This window comes from Herpailurus yagouaroundi, unplaced genomic scaffold (genome assembly GCF_014898765.1).
Source record: "Herpailurus yagouaroundi ecotype Mexico unplaced genomic scaffold, PumYag 250, whole genome shotgun sequence".
Classification (NCBI taxonomy): domain Eukaryota; kingdom Metazoa; phylum Chordata; class Mammalia; order Carnivora; family Felidae; genus Herpailurus; species Herpailurus yagouaroundi.
Window position 1 is genome coordinate 15,571,436 of NW_024412467.1, and position 22,586 is coordinate 15,594,021.

Here is a 22,586-nt window from a genome sequence, read left to right on the forward strand (position 1 = left end):
CCAGGCTCTGAGCCATCAGCCCAGAGCCTGACGCGGGGCTCGAACTCACGGACCGCGAGATCGTGACCTGGCTGAAGTCGGACGCTTAACCGACTGCGCCACCCAGGCGCCCCCGTAGCATCGTTTTAAAATTCTGTTATATGGATAGGAACCCATGGAAGTTTCTGATTTATACAATTTTTCCTTCAACCAGAATTCACCTCCATATTGATCAAATAAGTGTCAGTGTGGATTTTCATCTGGCCGCAGACACACACAAATAGCTGTATGGTAGAGCCGACTGTTCTAATGACATTTTTAAGACATGATCCTACCAGTCCATCAATATTTATAATTCTCGGTCACCGGCATGACTGAATGCATCCTTTGTGGTTCTAGAAACTGATTTCTAAACTTAGGCTGATGTACAGAGAACACAATGCATACTTTGAAAAACGCTGGGACTGATCCAGCCACGCCCAGATTTAAGGGCCCGGCAGGTAACCTTTCGGGTAGAGAACACCTACCTTCTAAATAGCTCAGTGTTTACATCTGCTGGGAGCGACACCTGGAGAAATGTTTCAAGTTTCTTTCTATTGTTGTCTTTTCTTAACCTTTCATTTCCTTATACCCGTGTTTCTTTCCCCCTAATCCAGTAGCTAAGGAGCAGCCCAGATCAAATGAAGACAGGAGAAGCCCACTGCACGAAAGGGGAGCAGGCCAGGAACCTAACAGCAATACTAACAGCGGGGCTGGAGGGGCACCAAGTTGGGGGAGAAACTCCAAACAGGCGCACGTAAGATGGAAACGAACTGCAGGCGTCCAGGTAGGGAGCAGGTGCTTTCTCTTGGAATCAGATGCGACTGCATGATGGGCCCGGGGTGGCTACCCGGAAACCAGATTTCTTAAGGAGGAACTTTGCCCTATGACATTCCGACTGGAACTCCGAGGCTTGCCAATGCTACAAGGTCTTTCTGATACTTTTATCTTCTCCTTCACTGATACCACGTGTTGGCCTAGCTCTTGGGGCATTATACCTCCACGCGGTATCTTACCTACCATTTCTCTAACCCTTACTACCGAAAATTACGCCACCCCTTGTTTGGATCCAGGTGACAAATCACTTCAAAATAAGGAAAACTAAAGCGTTTAAGTCAAAAGCAGCTTCCTAAATGTCGGCCGATGATCTGTGCAAATAACGCATTGTGTCGTCCTTTGTTTCTCGCTTACAGACAATAGGGGACCTGCTATAAAGATCATTTTTCTTCGTCTGTGTATTTGTGGGAGAAAAAGAGTATATGTGGGGGCGCCTGGGGTGGTTCAGTCGGTAGAGCATGTGACTTGATCTCGGGCTTGTAAGTTCGAGTCCCACACTGGGTGTAGGGATTTCTTGTAAATACATAAATAAATAAATAAATAAATAAATAGATGGACAAAATACTATTTAAAAAAATGAACAGACAAAACAAAACTCATAGAATACAGAGATGGGTGGTTATCAGACGGGAAGGGGTCTGGGGGTGGGTAAAACGGGTGAAGGGGGTTAATTGCATAACGACAGGTGGTAACCAGACTTCTTATGGTGGTCACCTTGTAGTGTGACCATAAATCAAATGATTATGTTGTACACCTGCAACTAATCCTATGCCAATGTTACCTCAATTAAAGAGAAAAAAGATGTGTACCGTTTTCCACGCAGGATGTTTCATTAATTTTATTTTCTGTAAACGTAGTAAAGTATCTCTGGAAGGACGTATACGGCAGCAATCTATCAGGAACTGACGGAGTGCAAAATAAAGAGATCTGACACCTTTTGAATATATTTCCTGTTTTTTAGAAAGCTAACTTAAAAAAAATGTTTTAAAAACAGGGGCAGATATTCAGAAAAAGAAAAAAACAACTACAACAACAACACATTTTTTGAGTGGTGGAGTGGGGGGAAATGAGTCCAATATACTAAAATTCTAAATCCAGAAACAAACTCCTTGAGGTCATGTCTGTCTTCTTACAAAAGGCACTCTTGGGGGGCGCCTGGGTGGCACAGTCGGTTAAGCGTCCGACTTCAGCCAGGTCACGATCTCGCGGTCCGTGGGTTCGAGCCCCGCATCAGGCTCTGGGCTGATGGCTCAGAGCCTGGAGCCTGTTTCCGATTCTGTGTCTCCCTCTCTCTCTGCCCCTCCCCCGTTCATGCTCGGTCTCTCTCTGTCCCAAAAATAAATAAACGTTGGAAAAAAAAACTTTAAAAAAAATTAAAAAAAAAACCAAAAGGCACTCTTGGTCCATGGAACAGTAGTTGGTACAACTAAGGGCTAGATAAATATTTGTTGACTGCTAAAAATATAAATGTCAAAATGTTCTACTAATTTTTGAAGACTTCTATTCACTGTGAAGACAAAGTCTCGATACACTTCACAGGGACTAGGTTCAAAGTCTCAGCCTGCTTGTTCCTCCCCCCCTCCCCCCCCCCCCCCAGCCTTTTGTAAGAACACTGGCCATTTCCACTGGCTCACAGAAGGAAGCTCCAGACCAAAGCCTGTTCCAGATGGGGACTGGGGAAGCTGTCACAGAAGCCTGTGTGGGGTTGGCCATCAGTTCCAACAAGGACACCTTCCCATGACTCCAGTTAGCACAGCGGCCCTGCTAAGCCTCAGCGTGTTCACCGTGTTCCAACACGCGCACACACACACAGAGACACACACACACTCTCCCTCTCTATTCCTGTTAACTTATTTCCAGCTTAAAGTGGTCAGCTGGAACTTACCTCCATGCCCCCCCCCCCCCATTTTTTTTCCCCACCCTTCCCCTGTCCTGTCTCCCTTCTGGGATTCTGCAGGGAATTTGCTTCAGATATACAGGAAAGATGAAATGACTATTCCCTCCTTTGCTGGTGCAAGTTCAAACTTCAGGTCACACAGATTCAGGATTAGATCCCAGCTTTGCTTGGACAAGCCGTGTAAAGATGAGCATATTACTTCAGTCTCTCTAAACCTCCTTTTCTTCCTCTGCTCGTGAGGATTACAATGATCATTTCTCCTAATTAAAAGAAATGATGGGGGCACCTGGGTGGCTCAGTAGGTTAAACAACTGACTTCAGCCCAGCTCATGACCCCGTGCTTCGTGGGTTCGAGCCCTGCGTCGGGCTCTGTGCTGACAGCTCAGAGCTTGGAGCCTGCTTCAGATTCTGTATCTCTCTCTCTCTCTCTCTCTCTCTATGACCCTCCCCTGCTTGCAAAAAATAAATAACCCTATTTATTTAGGGTTAAATAAACCCCTGTCTCCAAAAAATAAATAAATATTTAAAAATTAAAAAGAAAGAAATGATGAAATACATACCTCTGCAGCAAACTATACCAACAGAAAACAATATTAGACACCACGTATCATATATTTACACGTTTTTTTTTTAAATTTTTTAAGTTTATTTACTCTTGAGAGATAGAGACAGAGCATGAGCAGGGGACGGGGAGAGACACAGAATCGGAAGCAGGCTCCAGGCTCTGAGCTGTCAGCACACAGCCCAACGCGGGGCTCGAACTCATGAACCGTGAGATCATGACCTGAGCCGGAGCCGGACGCTTCACCCACCGAGCCACCCAGGCGCCCCTATTTACGTGTGTTTAAGACAGTCGTTTGTAAATAATCAGGATGAACACTCACTACACTATGATACTGTTGGTTTACTCCTGCTCCTACAAGTCTGTGTGATCTGACAATTTAGCAGCTCATGGGATAGCATATGTCTCTGTTCCCAGTCCCCTTGCCAGTCCTCTTTCTGCCCTGAGTAGACTTTTGAGACCATGACTCCAGTCCGGCTCTGAGGAATGCGGAGTGATTGAGAAAGGAGCAACCACTATCGATCTACTTCAGAGATGAAGGTGGCTTCAAACCACACTCCAATGTGTCACCGGCAGTCCTACATGTAAGCGCAGGGAGTGATTTCACACACAGCAGGCACCGGGCCACCCTCGCACAGGGCCGGTACCCCCAGTCAGGCTGGCACAACAGTGGAAACTAGTCGATGGAGGCATCACCAGGAACAGGTGGTGCAGGCCACACAGGTGTTCTCGGGCAGCATACGGAGAACAGAACTTTGAAAAGATACTCAGTCTTGAATCAAAGAGGGAATTGCGTTCTGTTTTCTGCCTTCGGTCGCCTGGCACCCCTTGGACCCCTTTCTGGATTATCATAAACAATGGAAAAGACTTAACAGTATATAAAGCCAAGCAACTGCAAACTGGAATTTCTAATAATCTGTGGCTTCGAAATTGAGAATTTACTTTGGATCGACCCCAGCTGTTGATCAACTCTGTCTATTCCAACTCATTTTACCCAGTTCTTCTAGGCAACACCGTGCCAGACCGCTCGTGTTGAACCCAGTCGGTCGAGACCTGGGCACTTGATCAGATCTCAGACCAGAGACATTTCACTGAAGAGATCATTTATCAACATCCAAAGATTCTAAGATTCTAAAAACAGCCCCATCGACTTGGAGCATTGACTTTGAGGATCAGTGTTAACACCCCTTAACACGCTCTGAAAGAAACACTACCTATTAGAACTCATACATTCTAGACTGCTTATGAAAAATCAATTCCATCACGTTGTAGCTGTGCTTATCCAGAAAAGCATGAAAAGCATTCATTCACAAGACTGAGCTAGCACATGTCGATTACACCTCAGTTAAAACAAAAGCAACAACAAAACACTGAACTACAAGTCGGTTACTATGTGATACATGATCAAAACAGACCAGACCTCCCATAGTCTGCATACTTCTTAGATCACCATATTGCACATAGTTACAAGACGACAGAGCTGGCACTAAACTGTCACTAAAAAGCAACCAGACTAAGAGTTTTCTAAGGGCTAACATTTTTTCCCAAATAATTTCAAATGGGTCTGTTCTCTTAGGAGCGTTCCATGTTAGTGGACTCAATCTATGAATAAGAAAACGTTGGAACGGCAACCGGCACCTACCTGGAATCCTGTTAAGTGTCACCCAGAAATGTTCGTCGGGGCTGTAAGTATCTTTTGACCAGTGTAGTAGATCAATGGCCCTTTTGTCATGGAAGACAAAGTTGACAAACTCCCTCGTAAGGGCCACATAGGCGGTGCCAAAGTAGATGGTCAGCTGATGTGGAGGCGAGGTTTTCAAAATATTAGTATTTTTCACAAAAGAGCCATCCTTGCCTATGTGCTCCTGGTGGACATACTTAGTCCGTTTAATTGCGTGATCCGGAGGCAGTACCCCCGGGGTAATGTTTTTCCCTTTAAATCCTTTCAGATACCGGACTATCTCCTTGTTGGTTTTCAGGGGGAAATCTTGCCCACACGTGTTGATGGCGTACCTCCATGGGACCTTGGAGGCCGCAAGGTCTTTTAGGCAATTCAGGTCAGCCTGAAGCCTGGAAATGCCTGCGTAGACCACAGGTTCTATCTTTGACGCGACAAAAGCGTTTTGGAAGCAACTCAGTAACCGCCATACAGATGCCTTAAACTCAGCCGGGGCTTTCTCATCCACATGAACACAGTAGACGTTCTGGGGCATATAGATAGCCCTGAAGAGCCTTTCAAAAGTGTCAAAGTCCTTATGGATGACCATGACATAAGCCAAAGGGAAAGCGACTTCTTCTTCCGACAGGGGGCTTGTGATGTAGTGATTCTGGATCAGGTAGTCCTTACAAGGGACGCTTCCCAAAGGGGATGGTAAGGTCTTCCCCCACAGAAAGGCTGACTTGGCTCCTAAGGCGTCATCACAGGCTTGCACTGGAGAATACCTTGGACTGGAACCGTTCACCTTCCCGAAACTCTTTGGCACGTTTAACTGGCTACTATAAAGGATCACCAAAATAACCACACAGAGCAGGATGAAAGCAAAACAGCAATACCTCCAAAAGTTCATTATTTTCACTTCCTCGGGGAAGGGATCTCTCTCCAGGGATGGAGCAATGACCGGCCCCTGAAACCTCGGGCGCGAAGAGGCTGAACTGACGGCTCTTCGCAGTCTGGGATTTCGACAGCTTCGCAGCGGGGCGTGAGCGCTTCAAGCCTCATCTACTGTCTCCCGGAGCGCGGCGTCCCTCCTCCGGGGCGCCGGCCGGAGAAGAAGCGATGCTCCCCGGGCTCGGCGTGCTCTTCCGACCCTCGGTGCTGAATCCCGGCCGCGCTCCGCCCCGCCCAGAGGCCCTCCTCATTTGCATACGGAATGCGAGTGGCGGATCCTTGCAAATTACCTACTGCATTGCATTGGAAGGACGGGTCCTTTTCGCCAGGGCTGAGTCTCCCCGGCTTCACCCCGCCCCCCTCCCGTCCAATCTATTCCGATACCATCTCCCTTCTCTTCCCAGGCTCCCCCCCACCCCTCGCCTGGCAGAGTAAATGCTCCCACTTTGCCCCCCGGGGAGCCCCGCGACCTGCTAGCCGCCCCGGGGAAACCACAAGGTTGAGGACCTCTGCCCCTCGGGTTTATTTGCTTCTCTGCCCCTCTTTTTGTTGTCAGTGTTGTTTCTACCTCTGGGCATGCAGACACAGATAAGAAAAAAATGCACTTGTAACACGTGTTCAGCAGATTATCAGCTGCAAAAAAAAAAAAAAAAGGGAAAGAAAAAAACAGAAAGAAAAAAGACTGGTGAGGTACGTGTTCCCCGGATTAAATCAGCCAGTTTCCCATGGTGTTATATACCACCGAGTCTGTGGAGGCTATGGGAAGAGGGAAAAAAGCATCACCTTCTTGGGGTATGGCAGAAGGAACCTAGCGGTGACTGACTTGTAACATTGAAGGGTCCGTGTGGATGACACAAATCGTAAATGAAACAAACACACGTTAGTTTGCACCCCAGACCGAAACGTGAGAGTCCTTGTTCCCAGAGAGAAAAGTTGGTTCCCCTTTCACACAGAGCTTCAGATAACTTGAGCTGTCAACACGGTATTTATCTACGAAATGTGGAGTGACTAGCCACTGGGTCTTTTGAAAAGTCTGACAGCTTCAGATTTGAGTTCATTTCACAGAACTCAAAGAAGTCTCCTTCCCACCAAGCCACCTCTCCCACTTCCTTATTCTGAAGAAAGAACAAAGGCTTTGGGGCTGCTGCAAAATTCCTGGAAGTATCACTCAGTGTAATTCAAGGGAGGCAGGAAGAAAGAGAAGCCCAGCAGGTCCGGTCACATTACACAGGGGTTGTCACAGCTCACCTGTGCCAGGTGCCTGGAGCACTCAGCAAATGTGGAGTGCCCTGTAGACCTATGAGGGCGGTAAGGACGCTTCTGGGGAAAAGGGACTGGTCCAACTACAAAATCCATTGTGACAGTCACAGTGGTATGCTAAAAATGCCTGCGCCCATCTCCCGTCCCACCTGTCTGGGCAGGATCAGCTGCCTCTGTTAGGAAAGTGTTTGGTGTATAATGCAGCGATCTCCTTGCCCCCTTCCTGTCCCACCCCTCTCCCCTTCCCCCCCCCCCACTCCCCAGCTTACTGTAATGGGCTGAGCTAATGAATGACAACAGTGTCAAGGATGTGATGGATACGGATTTGGACACAGACCCGAAGAGCTGGCGGGGACCTTAAAGATATCTAATTAATACAACCCTTTATTTTACAGATGAGAAAACCGAGGCCAAGAAGAACATTCTTTTCCCAAGTCATTCAGCTGGAGAGAAGCCAGAAAGCTTCACTCTGCAGCTCCCTAGTCCAGATGCTGGAGCCACTCCATTTGAGCCTCAAATCCCTGCTGGTCGCTGACCAGCTGTGAGACCAGGGTAAAGTTACTGAACCTCTCTGAGCCCCAGCTTCTTCATCTGTGAGATGGACAGTCACAGTGGTTTCCGTTTCACATGGCTGGGAAGAACATAAAAAGAGATGACTCTGGGGGCACCTGGATGGCTCAGTCGGACCTGCGACCGACTTCGGCTCAGGTCATGATCTCACAGTCCATGAGTTCAAGCCCCGTGTCAGGCTCTGTGCTGACAGCTCGGAGCTTGGAGCCTGCTTCTGATTCTGTGTCTCCCTCTCTCTCTGCCCCTCCCCCACTCATGCCCTGTCTCTCTCTGTCTCAGAAATAAATAAACATTAAAAAAATTTAAGAAAAAAAAGAGAGATGACTCTTGTTCAGGGTTTATGTTTATGACCATACATGTTGAATAAGCATTACCAACTATTGTTATTGTTTCTCTTTAGAAAAATATCCAACATCTCCTGACCTTGTTAATGAGCTGATATTTTGACTTCTGTTCTTAGTAATGGCAAAGAGAAATTTTTACCCTCTTAAGGCTTTCCAGTGGGTTGCTTTATTTCTACTGAAACAGGGGAGGTTAAATTCCACTCTTATCCTTCCCCATCACTCTCCCCCTTTGCCCCAGACACAAAATAGAAATATGCTACAGGAAGGGAAGAATTGAATAGCCCATGTGGATGCCTTCACTTCCCTTCACTCTTAGTAGAGCCACGCCCTTTTCTGTAAAATACATCCTTGGCAGAACTTTCGCGGAGAGCAGGAGTAGGGGAGGGCCGGGGGGGAGGCAGGGAATTCTGGGCTCTCATTGTAGGTTCGGGGTGGTTTTCCCCTCTTTTTGCCTTGAGCCTTGACCCTACAGTAGAGCCCCAATGGAATGCCAATACAAAGCAAACTCAACAAATCTTTCATCAGGATTTATTCAACGCAGATTGCAAGCGGGGCTGCGAGAGAGGCGCGATGTGATTTACAGCTCCAAACAGCACGACCCGGGAGATGCCTCTCTGGTCTGTCCTGCCTTATGTACAATGGTTTAGATGAACAACGTGAGATTGCGAGATGATGCCCTGCTAAGCAATTAGCCCAGCGGGTAGGTTTGTTTTGCTTGGTATCTGTGGCAACTGAACAGGCATTTTCTTCTAGCAAATAATTGGGGCGGGCTAAGCTGTGACTTCCAACCAGTACATTATTTCTGCTCTGGTCACTGCAGTTGGCTTAACCTACTGCAAACTGTCATCAAGCGGGCATTTTGTATGACCTTCCCCTGCCTCCCCGTACCCCAGGATAATCTTTAACATCACAAACGAGGAGATAGCACAGGAGGCAGCTAACAACACATCATCAGCTCCGCTCTGCACGAACACACGAGGCGAGGCTACCTAAAGGTTTCTGAGAACACGGCGGATCTTTTCTCCCTTACAGTCACTGGGTTCTTAGTAACTTAGGAGCCATGTGTCTGCCCCAGCTGAGCCATGAGGGGCAAACGTGGAGGCTGGTTTGGTTCTCGGCAGGGGCAGGCTTGGAATCCGGGCCTGACTCCTTTCCAAGTGCTCATACCTCTCTACCACAGATCACTCCTCTCAGCTTAATTATTGCTGCTGGCTCACGACAACGCTTTGTGACGGGTCCCCTCATTTCCGCCAAATGTATACCATGCTGTGTCAGTCTGGCAACCCCAAATGCTTTGGCTACGCGGGAGACACAGAAAATAAACAAGAAAGGATCTCCCAGCAACCAACGATCACACATTTGTGGGCTGGATTCACACACGTGAATGTGTCGGGGAAGAGGAATGAAGATAGTAGGTGAAGCTGGAGGAGGAAGGGAAAGACAGGGCTGGTAAATTCACAAGTGGCAGCTCACATTTGGGCGAGGTGTCATGGACACAGAGGGAGGGTGGGGACCGCAGTGAAGAGCCTATGTCCCACCTAAAGCAAGCAGCTCCCTCTCAACGCTGGCCAATAATGCCACGCTGGCCATGGGGCCTGTAATTTTTTTTTAATGTTTATTATTGAGCGACGGAAAAGGAGCATGCGTGGGGGAGGGGCAGAGAGAGAGAGAGACACAGAATCTGAAGCAGGCTCCAGGCTCTGAGACATCAGCACAGACCCCGACGCAGGGCTAGAATCCATGAACCGTGAGATCATGACCTGAGCTGAAGTCAGATGCTTAACTGACTGAGCCATCCCGGTGCCCCACTTTTCAAATATTTTCAGAAGTGAGAAATCTGAATTTTACCCTTAAAAAAAAATTCCCAGACTCTTTGAATGTGACCAAGTACTTAAGAAATTTTTAAACACAAGTGCATGCATGTACATGCACCCTGAAGGCTGCATGGAGCCTTCAAGATGCAAATTTATCATCTTTGTTTTAAGCATCAGAGGTCCTGTTCATGTGTGTTGAACCCCTCTCCGGTCTTAGGCCATGAGCTCTTAGTATAGTTGCATAGTCATAACAAAGTTACTCAGACCTAAGCAGCTAAAAAGTCACAAATTCAAGAGGACCTGTCTGACTCAGTCAGTTAAGCGTCCACCTCTTGGTTTCAGCCCAGGTCATGATCTTACGGTTCATGAGTTCCAGCCCGGCATCGGGCTCTGTGCTCAGAGTGCAGAGCCTGCTTGGGATTCTCTGTCTCCCTCTCTCTCTGCCCCTTCCTCACTCATGTGCTCTCTCTCTCTCAAAAATGAATAAATATTGTTTTAAAAAGTCACAAATTAACAGAGGGATGTAGCACGGGGACACCCAGGCACCCTGTTGTCAGCAAGGTGATGGGCTGCGGGTGAGTAGGTTCAAGAAAAAATCCAGAAGCAGAGCACTTGCAAGACCATTCAGTTAAAGGATGGCTGCCATCCGTTCAGCTCAGGGACCATTTTATTACTGCCGATCAGTACCCCCAGCACTTGTAAATTATCAAATAAGTTAATGTCTATGAAAGGGTTTGACAATCATAAAGATTATTGCAAACATTGGGCCAAGCAGACCGTCTCTGAAAACAAGCAGAGCGCTAACATTTAGTGAGAAGATATATAAATGTATTTATCTATCTTATGCACACCTGCTGCACATTCTATTTAAAAAGTCATTTGTGGGGGCGCCTGGGTGGCGCAGTCGGTTAAGCGTCTGACTTCAGCCAGGTCACGATCTCGCGGTCTGTGAGTTCAAGCCCCGCGTCGGGCTCTGGGCTGATGGCTCGGAGCCTGGAGCCTGTTTCCGATTCTGTGTCTCCCTCTCTCTCTGCCCCTCCCCGGTTCATGCTCTGTCTCTCTCTGTCCCAAAAATAAATAAAAAACGTTAAAAAAAAAAAAAAGTCATTTGTGAAGGATGTTTATTCAGAATTTCTTTTTAAGTAACCAGTTTCTGCACAAAAGGGGAGGCTTTTAATTATTTAGCAATCACAATTATGACAAAAATTTTTCCCTGAAAGCATTAGGCAATTATGTTGACCACATGATTCTACGTCAGCATTTTTTTTTTTCTATAAAGGGCCCCATAGTAAATATTTTAGGTTTGTGAGACATTTGGTTTCTGATGTAATAACCACTCACGTCTGCTACCGCAGCTCGAAAGTGGCCATAATATGTGCCTGTGTCCTGTGAAGTCTTTATTTGTGGACACTGATATCTCAAGTTCATATAACATCCATGTCACTAAATAGTCTTCGTTTGGTTTTTTCCAACCATTTAAAAATGTAAAGTCATTCTCAGCTTGTGGAGAGTACAGAAACGGGTGAGACTTAGCCCATGGGCTGTATGTCATTTGGCGATCCCTGTTCTAGACTGCAATCGGGTTCCTCTAGGCCTATATTTTGCAATACTGGAGTCTTTGCAATCACCTGTAGATTCTGTATCTTTCCAGACAAAGAAATGTGAAATGGGGCCAATTACACCTGCCTGAAGCCCCCTTTACATCCATCATCTGGGTTACAGTGCACAGCACTGGACTGTATGCCTCGGTTTCCTTCCTTCTTCTATAAAATGGAGGTAGTAAGAGGGCTGCCTTTATGGGGCTTTAAGGAGATTTAAATAGGTTCAGGATATAAAAAGAGCTTAGAACAAGGCCTTGCATGTGAGAATTACTCAACAAGTCTTAAGGCATCTCTCTGTTGCCAAACTTGGCTCACCCAGGAACATACCTGCCCTGTCTACTTCCCAGATACTAGACAGTGAAGCAGAACAACTGTGTTTGAGGGGGTCATTCTGCCGCCTGAAAGATCCCAAAGGATAGGTGGGAGCCCTCAAGGTCACTGTTATCGTGGGTGGCATTGGCCTCTTCTGCCCTGTGCCCCCGCCCCAAAGTGGGGCAACTACACTTCAGGCTACTTCAGCCTGTATTTCCAAACCATTGCCAAATCGTTACCTCTTCAGAGAGCCAGCCGGCTGGGTCACCCCACAAAAAGGTCACCACAGAGACAAATACACAGCATAGTGGGGGAAGACCAAGGCTTTGGAGCAGCGTTATATACTTTGTAAGACTTTATTTTATTGTTTTTTAACATTATTTATTTTGAGAGAGAGAGAGAGCATGTGCACCAGTGAGGGAGAGGGGGAGAGAGAGAGAGAGAGAGAGAGAGAGAGAGAGAGAGAGAATCCCAAGCAGGCTCCACGCTGTCAGTGTAGAGCCCGATGTGGGGCTTAAACTCACAAACCATGAGATTACGACCTGAGCCCAAGTCAAGAGTGGGACACTTAATGGACGGAGCCACCCAGGTGCCCCTGGAGCAGGGTTTAAACAAAGCTCTGCTGCCTCCTACGTGACCTTGGAAAAGTCTTTGGGGATCACTGTCCCTTAGTTTCCCAATTGTTAAAAAGGAATAGTCTTTCTAAGTGGTGGAAAGTCAATCTGGCTCGGAAGCCTTCTTCCGAATCGTCTCCTAATCTTCCACATACGGTCACCCTAGCTTACCTCACTCTTCTGGGGTCGCACTCTCTTTTCTACTTCCCTAGAGGCCTTCTTGGGGTAGCAAAGCTCTTTCCCTTCCGGGGTCAATTGCCCAAACAAAAACAAAAGCGAAAACCAGACAAGAAACACAAACAAAAATGTTATCTTTGGTTATATTCTGCTCAACTTCAAGGAACAGAATAGTGACGGTTGTCTTTCTATGCAACGTGTAGGTTTCCAAATGTCTCCTTTGAGAAAAAAGATGGCAGATTCATGAAGTGAATTTGCAAGTTCAAGGTCTGTCCAAATCTGGGATATGCTTCTGCTACCCTTCTCGTACCAACTGCCTCCAAACTCCTCCACCTACATATTTTTGAAAGTTGAACTGATGTTGCAACGGGTTGGTATTTCTACTAAGACCCAGTGTTTTACCATTCAGCAGCTGCGGGAGATCTGTATCTTGAAGATACTCTTTATCTTTTGAACATTTTCAAATAAGTGGAAACAAAACAGTTTTAAAATAGAAATAGGGTGTGGCTTCCTCCAACTTCTACTTTTAATAGCCCTATTAAATTCTTGACTTGAGTTCAGTTTATTTAATCCACTCTCCTACTAGCTTCTTTCCCACAGAACCTGTCACTAACTTGAGCTTAGACAGTGTATTAGGGCAGAGGGCTTGGACCAATCCCAAAGAAGCAGACATTTCTTCTTTCTTAGACGTTAAAGCCAAACAAATTTGTCTCCAGGATATGTCCTGTGTTTGCGTGTAACTGAAGAAGATCTTTGTATTTGATTCTCCCCCTGGTTAAAGTGGCTTTCGATTCAGATTTTATGTTTATCAATTTATCCTTTGAAATGATTTCCTTAAACTCTATCCTTTCTCCTCAAAAAAAAAAAAAGAAAGAAAAGAAAGAAAGAAAGAAAGAAAGAGAAAAGGAAAAAAGGAAAGAAAAGGAAAATTTCTTATAAATAGAGGAGGTATGGGGGCGCCTGGGTGGCGCAGTCGGTTAAGCGTCCGACTTCAGCCAGGTCACCATCTCGCGGTCCGTGAGTTCGAGCCCCGCGTCAGGCTCTGGGCTGATGGCTCAGAGCCTGGAGCCTGTTTCCGATTCTGTGTCTCCCTCTCTCTCTGCCCCTCCCCTGTTCACGCTCTGTCTCTCTCTGTCCCAAAAATAAATAAACGTTGAAAAAAAAATTAAAAAAAAATAAATAAATAAATAAATAAATAAATAAATAGAGGAGGTATGGCCCCAGTCTGCTTTGGTTAGGGCCCTCGTGAATGATAGTGTAGTTTCAATCACTACCTTTCGATGTGTCTTCAGTGTTTTGGAATCTGCAGAACTGAGTGCTTTTGATGATAACAGTTTTCCAATTTACTGATCAGTGCTGTTCTGTGGAACACAAATATCTAAGGCATTAATTCTTGATCCCAAGATGACCTGGGCATTGGGAAGGAAGCAGGAATGTGTTGGGGCAGCACTTAGGGTGACCATCTGTCCCAGTTTGCCCAGGACTGAGGGATTTCTCAGGATGTGGGATTACCAGTGCTAAAACTAGGAAAGTCCTGGGCATACCAGGATGAATTAATCCCCCTAGACACCAGCTGTCCTACTCACAGCTGCAAGATAGTTGACAAAAGAGTATTCGGGGCACCTGGGTGGCTCAGTTGGTTGAGCGTCCAACTTCGGCTCAGGTCATGATCTCACAGTTCGTGAGTTCGAGCCCCACGTCAGGCCCTGTGCTGACCGCTCAGAGCCTGGAGCCTGCTTCAGATTCTGTGTCTCCCTCTCTCTCTTCCCCTCCCCCATTCACGCTCTGTCTCTATCTCTCATCTCAAAAACAAATAAAAATGTTAAGCAAAATAAAAAAAAAAGAGTATTCAATAACTGGATGAGTGTGGAAGGAAAAGAAATGTTTAAACCATTGATCTGGGTGGAGGGAGTAGAGGGAATGCAGAGCAGAGACGCCGGTCATCAAAAGTCTGCAAACTGTAGTGCGTAAAACCCATATAGCCCTTCCTTACCTATCCCAAATCACTAAGGCGTGGGGACCAAATGATCAGCGTTTGTTGGACAGCTTTACAGTGAGCTGAAAAGAACCCACATACATTATTCTAACTACACAGATGTTCCCTAGGGGGTAGGAGAATGTCTTAGGAACAACCTATATAAGGCAGGGAGAACCTAAAAGGAAGATAGCAGCTATCACAGTGTTGACTGTGTCTGAAGTCCCCTCCCCTCCACATCACATGTGACTCGAGAGGTCTTCTTTCTGTTAAGGGGAGACGAATAGAAAAGTATGAAGGTCTTATGAATGGAAGCACTTATTTTAACATGTGTAAGAAATGGCCAGTAAAGCCAGGAAACATTAACTCATTTAACAGCAGCAGAGTCAACCAGCCATTTGATCTCTCCGACTCTCAATTTCCAGATTTGTACAAGCTTAGCGCAAATTGGAACTAGATGCTCCCTCAGGCTTCTTTCGGCTCTAAATGCTGTGATTATTCTAGATTCTTCCCAGAATAAAGAGGATGCTGTTTTTACAGGAAAACTGCACTGGGGAGTTTTGTTTAAATTCACTTAAAGTGCAGGGGAAAGTCCAAAATGTGGTAGGATAACTGACCAGGGACAAAATCCAAGAAGACTTGGAGGTGGGGTGGAGGGCGCTTGGCTCAGACAGACCAAAGTCCTTGGAGAGGAGAAACCACATGGGGGGAAGGGTAAGCAGCCTTTCCGGGAGCCCCCCCCACCCCCCTGAACACCCCACCAGGACTTCAGGGTCTAAACTGGGCAGTTTTCACGTGGGATGTAGGAGAGTGTTTGGGGTCCCGGGAAGGAGGGCTTTCCTTCTGTAGACCCCCAAGGAGCTCTGATTTGAATTGAGGACAGGATCCCAGATTTTCATGAAGGAGGAATCCTGTGAGGAGTGGGGTTAAGGAAGGGGATGGCTCAAGAGAAGAGACTAATGATGGCGGGAAGCTAATTACGTTAGGATGATCTGAATATCTTCGGTTTGCTTAGTAAAAAAAAAAAAAATGGTAGCATCAGCCTTCAATATGTTCACAGTTAAGTTCTGATCCTTAAACCTGGCTTGAAAAGAAAGATTATGGGGAAGGAATATCATCCACCTATCCTCAGAAAACATGGCACTGACGTGGATATGGGGTAAATATACTTTGGGGAAAACCTTCTGATGCTCATGGCTTTGACCAAAAGCAGCTCAAGAAAGAATACGATATACTCTGCAGGTCAGGAGATGAGATTTCAAAAGATGGGCTTGTAAGCAGCTGTGGCAATGAGAAACCACATTAACACAAGGTTAGTTCAGAAAGTGACTAATACATTTACTGCTTTGGACGTAACTTCCTTTTTTTCCTTAAAAATTTTTTTTAAGTTTATTTATTTTGAGAGAGAGAGAAAGAGAGAGCAGGGGAGGGGTGGAGAGAGAGGGAGAGAGAGAAAATCGCAAGCAGGCTCCACGCTCCCAGCTCCAAGCTCACCACAGGCTCAAACTCACGAACCGTGAGATCATGACCTGAGTTGAAATCAAGAGTCAGACGCTCAACTGACTGAGCCACCCAGGTGCCCCTGGATACAACTTTCTAAGATTGTTCACCAACAGATGAGTTAATTTCATCAAATAAGTAGCCTTATGAAAACCCAGACACGTCCTTTAAAGCAGGGGCTTCTGCTGTTGGGCTGCTCTTTTTTACTTCTATGGTGTGGAGTAAGGCACCAGTTTGGTAAGATCAGGGATGGTCGACCTCGGATTGAAGCATAGTCTGGCTAGGGCCAGCACTGCTCCCCAAATAAGGTTGGCACTGTGAAGTATTCCCAAGGTGAGCAAGATGCTTTGGAAACACAAGGAGAGAGAACAGTACCATTGCTATTGACCAGGAGTAGAAAGGAAATGTCAGAAATGTCCCAGAAGGACTGAACATGGCTAGAAAATGCTGTCTGAAACGGATCCCTCAGGACACGGCAAAGTAATCTAGGGTGTGTGTGTGTGTGTGTGTGTGTGTGTGTGTGTGTGTATGTGATGGGGGTGGAGGTGGAAGGGGTGATGATTTGCAACTGACTGGGCAGCAGGCTGAGGGGCATATTAGAAACTATTTCCATTTAGGAAGAACAGTGCTGAAGGTATCACAATTCCAGATTTCAAGATATACTACAAATCTGTAGTAATCAAGACAGCAGGTATTGGCACAAAAATAGACACACAGATCAATGGACCAGAGCAGAGAGTCCAGAAATAAACCCACCCTCATATGGTCAGTTAATTCATGACAAAGGAGGCAATAATGTACAATGCGGAAAAGACAGCCTCTTCAACAAGTGGTGTTGGGAAAACTGGACAGTTACATGTAAGAGAATGAAGCTGGACAACTTTCTTACACCATATACAAAAATAAATTCAAAATGGATCAAATGCCTACATGTTAGACCTGAAACAGTAGCATTCCTAGAATGAAACATAGGCAGTAATTTCTTTGACGTCAGCTGTAGAAACATCAATTCCAGTTATGCCTCCTTAAACAAGGGAAACAAAACAAAATTACACTATTAGAACTGCACCAAAATGAAAAGCTTTTGTATGGTGCAGGAAACCAACAAAACAAAAGACAACATATTGAATGGGAGGAGATATTTGCAAATGATATATCTGATAAGAGTTAATATCCAAAATATATAAAGAACACATACAATTCAACACCAAAACAAAACAAAACAAAACAAAACAAAAGAAAGAAACAAAAAGAAAAAGAAACCCCAAGCAATCTGATCAAAAACTGGGCAGAGGACCTAAAGAGATATACTTTTTTTCAAAGAAGATATACAGATGGTCAATAAACACATGAAAAGATGCTCAACATCACTAATCATCAGGAAAATACAAATCAAAACCACAATGAGGGCACCTGGGTGGCTCAGTCGGTTGAGGGTCTGACTCTTGATTTTGGCTCGGGTCATGGTCTCAGGATCGTGGGATCAAGCCCCACACTGGGCTCTGCACAGGGCATAGATCCCACTGGGCTTGGGATTCTCTCTCCCTCTTCTACTGCCCTTCTCCCCCACCGCCCTCTCTCTCTCTCCCAAATTAAAAAAAAAAAAAAATGAAATGAAAAAATTAAAAAATAAAGGGAAAACCACAATGAGGTATCACCTCACATCTGTCAGAATGGCCAAAATCAAAAACACAAGAAATAACAAATGTTGGCGAGGATATGTAGAAAAAAAGAACTCATGTACACTGTTGATGGGAATGCAAATTGGCGCAGCCACCATGGGAAACAGTACGGAGTTTCCTAAAAAACAAAACACTAATCTGAAAAGACATATGCACCCCTATGTTTACTGCAGCATTATTTACAATAACCAAGATACAGATGCAGCCCAAGTGTGTATCTCTAGATGGATCGATAAAGAAGATATGGTATACATATATAATGGGATATTACTCAGCCATAAAAAAAAGAATGAAATCTTGCATTTGTGAAAACATGGACAGACCTACAGGTTATAATGCTTTGTAAAATAAGTCATCCAGAGAAAGACAAATACCAAATGATTTCATTCATATATGGAATTTAAGAAAGAAAAAAAAGCAAAGAAAGAAGAAAAGACAAACAAAAACCCAGACTCTTCAATGCACAGGACAAACTGGGGGTTGCCAGAGGGAAAGTGGGTGAGTGGGGCAGGTGACATAGATAAAAGGAATCAGGAATCTACTTATTTTTTTTAATTAATTAATGTATTTATTTTGAGAGAGAGAGACAGCACGTGCACACACGGTGGAGGGGCAGAGAAAGAATCTCAAGCAGGCGCCACACTCAGCACAGAGCCTGATGGGGAACTCTAGCTCACGAACCGTGAGATCATGACCTGAGCAGATGCCTAACCGGCTGAGCCACCCAGGCGCCTGAGAGCACACTTTGACAAGCACTGGGTCACGTACAGAATTGTTGAATCATTACATTGTACACCCGAAACCAATATAACATTGCATGTTAATTACACTTGAATAAAAAAATTTATTTCTGCCTTTCACAAAGATGGTGCTGAAGGTGAAGAAGGAAGTTCCTGTCCTTCCCAAAGGCAAAGGCAAAGCAAAGGCTTTGAAGTCCAAGAAAATGGTGCTGAAAGATGTTCACAGTCACACACACACACACAAAAGGAAGATCTGCAGGTCATCTACCTTCTGATGACCCAAATGCCTCTGAAGGCAGCCCAAATATCCTTGAAAGAACGCCCCCAGAAGACACAAGCTGGACCACTGTGCATCATCAAGTTCTCCCTTACTACCCAGTCAGCCGTGAAGAGCATAGAGGACAACACACCTGTGTTCACTGTGGATGTCAAGGCCAACAAGTACCAGATTAAAGACACTGTGAAGAAACTCTATTACCTTGACGTGGCCAAGGTCAACACCCAGATCAGGCCTGATGGAAAGAAGAAGGCATATGTTTGACTGGCTCCTCATTATGATGCTTTTGGATATTGGCAACAAAATTGGGACCGTCTAAACTGCGTCCAGCTGGCTACATCTAAATCTAAAATTTTTCGCCATAAAAAAAAAAGATTTATTTCCATTTATATCAATTCAATAACTATTCTTATCCCACTGGATGCTCACTGTGTTGGGCTGCCAAAAACATGAAAGACCCCATACGAGATTATGCTCGAGTTAGGGTAATACGATATTCACATTCATAATCATAATGTAAAGAAGATTAGAAAATGACATACAAGCATTACAAAGGTTTACAAAGTGTATCATTGAGAGAGAGAGAGAAAAAAAAAGATCAGGAAAAGCTTCCCAAATGACAGGCCATTAAAAGCAGACATATTAAGGCCATTATTTAAATGGGAGAGATGGAGAAGAGTGGCCCCGGTAGAGAGAGAATGAACTGAAGAAAAGTGCCAAAGGCAGGAACACAAGGAAGGTGGTTTTTCTGGAATATTCTTTTCAGAGAAAGCAGCAGTGAGAATTGACAGCGAGGTGGTATTGGTGATAATGAGGTGATACCTATTAGGAGTATGTTGATATCCGACATCCCATGAGATGTTTATAGTGAGCAAATCAATAAGCTGTGGGAACTCCCTGCAGCATGTGAGATTGAGAAGTTATTCTTAGAGCCATGCCTTCATTAGAAAAATATGTCGAGTGGTAGAATGGTTTGAAGAGAGAGAGAGAGACCCGGGCTAGAGAGGGCACTTGGACGGGTCTAACAATCCATTTGAGAGGCATGACTGGGCTGGAGTTAGAGTGGCCGTGATAGGAACAAGTTGGGTAATACTCGCTAGAAACCATCCCAGACAGAATGTACAGAACGTGCTGATTAGATATGGGGCACAAAGCAGTCGGCTCCCAGGAAAGAATGGCAGTGCCAGTCACGGAGACTCTGGAGAAGTGGATTTGTGGGGAGTAGGGAGGTGGGAGGGGGAACATATCAGCAGGTGCCAGTGGGAGCCTCAGGAAGAGATATCCAAAAAAGAGGGAAACGTGGGGGGCATGATACAGTGTTATGATTCATCAGAACCCAAACCGTGATGTGAATCACCAAGTAACAAAGAACATTAAGAGCCAAAAAGCAAGCTGAGGAAAGATTCAAGGGGGACAGTCACTGCAAATTAAAATTTCCCCGTCATTCTGAATTTCTCTGAGAGTAGTGACTCTAAAATCAACTATTAACCAAGGCTCAATAGTCGGCGACCAAGCATCTGAAAAGAACAGTATTATCCATAGTTGGATGGATAATATCCATTATCCAAGTTCCTCAAAGAGGGATTGTAAAAGCAATGCCCTTTCACACATTTGGCAACATGACAACCTTTACATAGTGTTGAAATCGTAGCTCAGAAAAGTTAAAAACAGAACCACCCTCCGATCCCCAAATTGCACTGCTAGGTATTTACCCAAAGAATACAAAAATACTAATTCAAAGGGATACATGCACCCGCCCTGATGTTTATAGCAGCAGTATCTACAATAGCCAAATTATGAAAACAGCCCAAGCATCCATCAACGGATGAATGGGTAGAGAAGTTGTGTCTAGATACAACGGAATGTGAATCAGCTATAAACAAGAACGAACTCTCGCCGTTTGCAATGACATGGGTGGAGCTAGAGAGTATTATGCTAAACAAAATAAGTCAGTCAAAGAAAGATAAATACCGTATGATTTCACTCATATGTGGAATTTAAGAAACAAAACAAATGAGCAAAGGGGGGAAAGAAAGAGAGAGAGAGTGGGAAAGCAAGAAACAGACTCTTACCCATAGAGAACAAATTGGTGGTTACCAGAGGGGAGGTGGTGGGGGGATGGGTGAAATAGGTGATAGGGATTAAGGAGGGCATTTGTTGTGACAAGCACCAGCTGCTGTAGGGAAGTGTCGGGAGAGAGAAATATATACATTTACACAATGAACGTATACGATGCATTTACCTAAATGTATTGTATAAATGTATACATATACAATAAATGTACATATTTATACAATAAACGTACAATAAATTCAATTCAAAGAACGGTACACATCTTATAGGGAGTCTAGGTTGCAAAGGCAGGGTGTAAAGAGGAGACGACACACAGTCAAAACTCCTCTGGAGAAATCCCTTGGGAACGTGCCACATTAAGACGACACAGAGTCTCCCTAATTCCAACATGGCCGATTTTCCCTCTAATCTTGACCTAGATGGTAGTTTCTTCTAACAAGCCCCAGACGAAGAAGTTGGCTGGAACTGAGGAACTATGTGTTATGAGATGTACACGGTATCATTAACATTAGAGAGCCATGGGAACGAAGACCCATCATGGGAATAAACAGAGTCCACCTCGGGCTCACTCGAAACCCCAGACAAATTGCATGGAATGGAAGGCAGGGTGGGATGGCCCAAACCATTTAAATTTACACACCGTGTGGGCCTGTGTGTGCGCATGTGTGCGTGCATACAGTTGAGTTTGTGCAAGTTGAATGAATAACAGTTGAGACTCCATTGTGTTGAGCATTGCTCACGTATCAGGGGTTGTGTTAGGCCTAAAGGAAACAAAAATTATCAGGTGTAGCTTCTACCTTGGAAGCTCAGTCTCAAAGTCCGCTGGGAACACAAACACAGCACTGCAAGACTAATAATAGTACAGTGTGATACGGGAGGAGTGAGTCCATGGCAGTGAGAATTAGGAAAGTCTTTTCAGAGAGTGACCGTAAGTTGACTCTTACAAGAAAGGCCCATGTCAGTCAAGTGAGGGAGAAGGAGAAAAAGCCCAGAAGGTCGTGGCAGGGCAACTGGCATGAGTCGAGGCAGGGACGGTGGAAGTGGCACATTTGGGACTCACAAGTCACCCAGGTAGAGCTGGAGTACAGCATGGGATGGGGCACATAGCGAGAGAAGGTGCTGGAAAGCCTAAGAGACCAGACGGCAATGAGTGCCCTGCGCTCAGTGAAGGGGCTAGGACATCATGCTGGAGGTGATGAGGATCTGCTTGAAGGTTTTCAAGGAGAGAGATGATCACATGATCAATTTTTATAAATGTCATCCTTGTCACTATGGAGATGGATGAAAGCAGGCTGAGAATACAGTCGGGAAAAATACGTTGACCCTTGAATAATGGCAGGTGTTGGAGGTGCCAACCCCCTGTGCAGGAGAAAATCCGCACATAACACTTTTTTTAATGTTTATTTATTTTTTGAGACAGAGAGAGAGAGAGAGAGAGAGAGAGAGAGAGAGAGGATGAGTGGGGGAGAGGCAGAGAGAGAGGGAGACACAGAATCCAAAGCAGGTTCCAGGCTCTGAGCTGTCAGCACAGAGCCCGACACAGGGCTCCAACTCACGAACCGCGAGATCATGACCTGAGCTGAAGTCGGACGCTTAACCGACTGAGTCACCCAGGCGCGCCCCACATAACCCTTGACTCCCCCAGAACGTAAGTACCAGTAGCCTACTGTTGACTGGAAGCCTTACCAATGGCAAACAGCCAATGAACACATATTTTGTATATCA

The 22,586-nt window shown here is 45.4% G+C and overlaps 1 protein-coding gene across 2 annotated transcripts in view; it reads right to left on the minus strand.

The window, feature by feature from the left end:
• The window catches only part of GCNT2 (glucosaminyl (N-acetyl) transferase 2 (I blood group)), a 57,617-nt gene that overhangs the window by 26,462 nt on the left and 8,569 nt on the right, over positions 1 to 22,586 (minus strand). Inside the window, exon 1 of one of the 2 annotated variants that reach the window (XM_040460613.1) lies at positions 4,957 to 6,302. The exons of the other annotated variant lie outside the window; for it this stretch is intronic. Within the exon in view, the coding sequence (XP_040316547.1) occupies positions 4,957 to 5,881 (925 nt within the window). The 5' untranslated portion in view covers positions 5,882 to 6,302. Of the gene's footprint in view, positions 1 to 4,956; positions 6,303 to 22,586 lie in introns of those variants that run through there. 2 annotated transcript variants of the gene reach the window in all.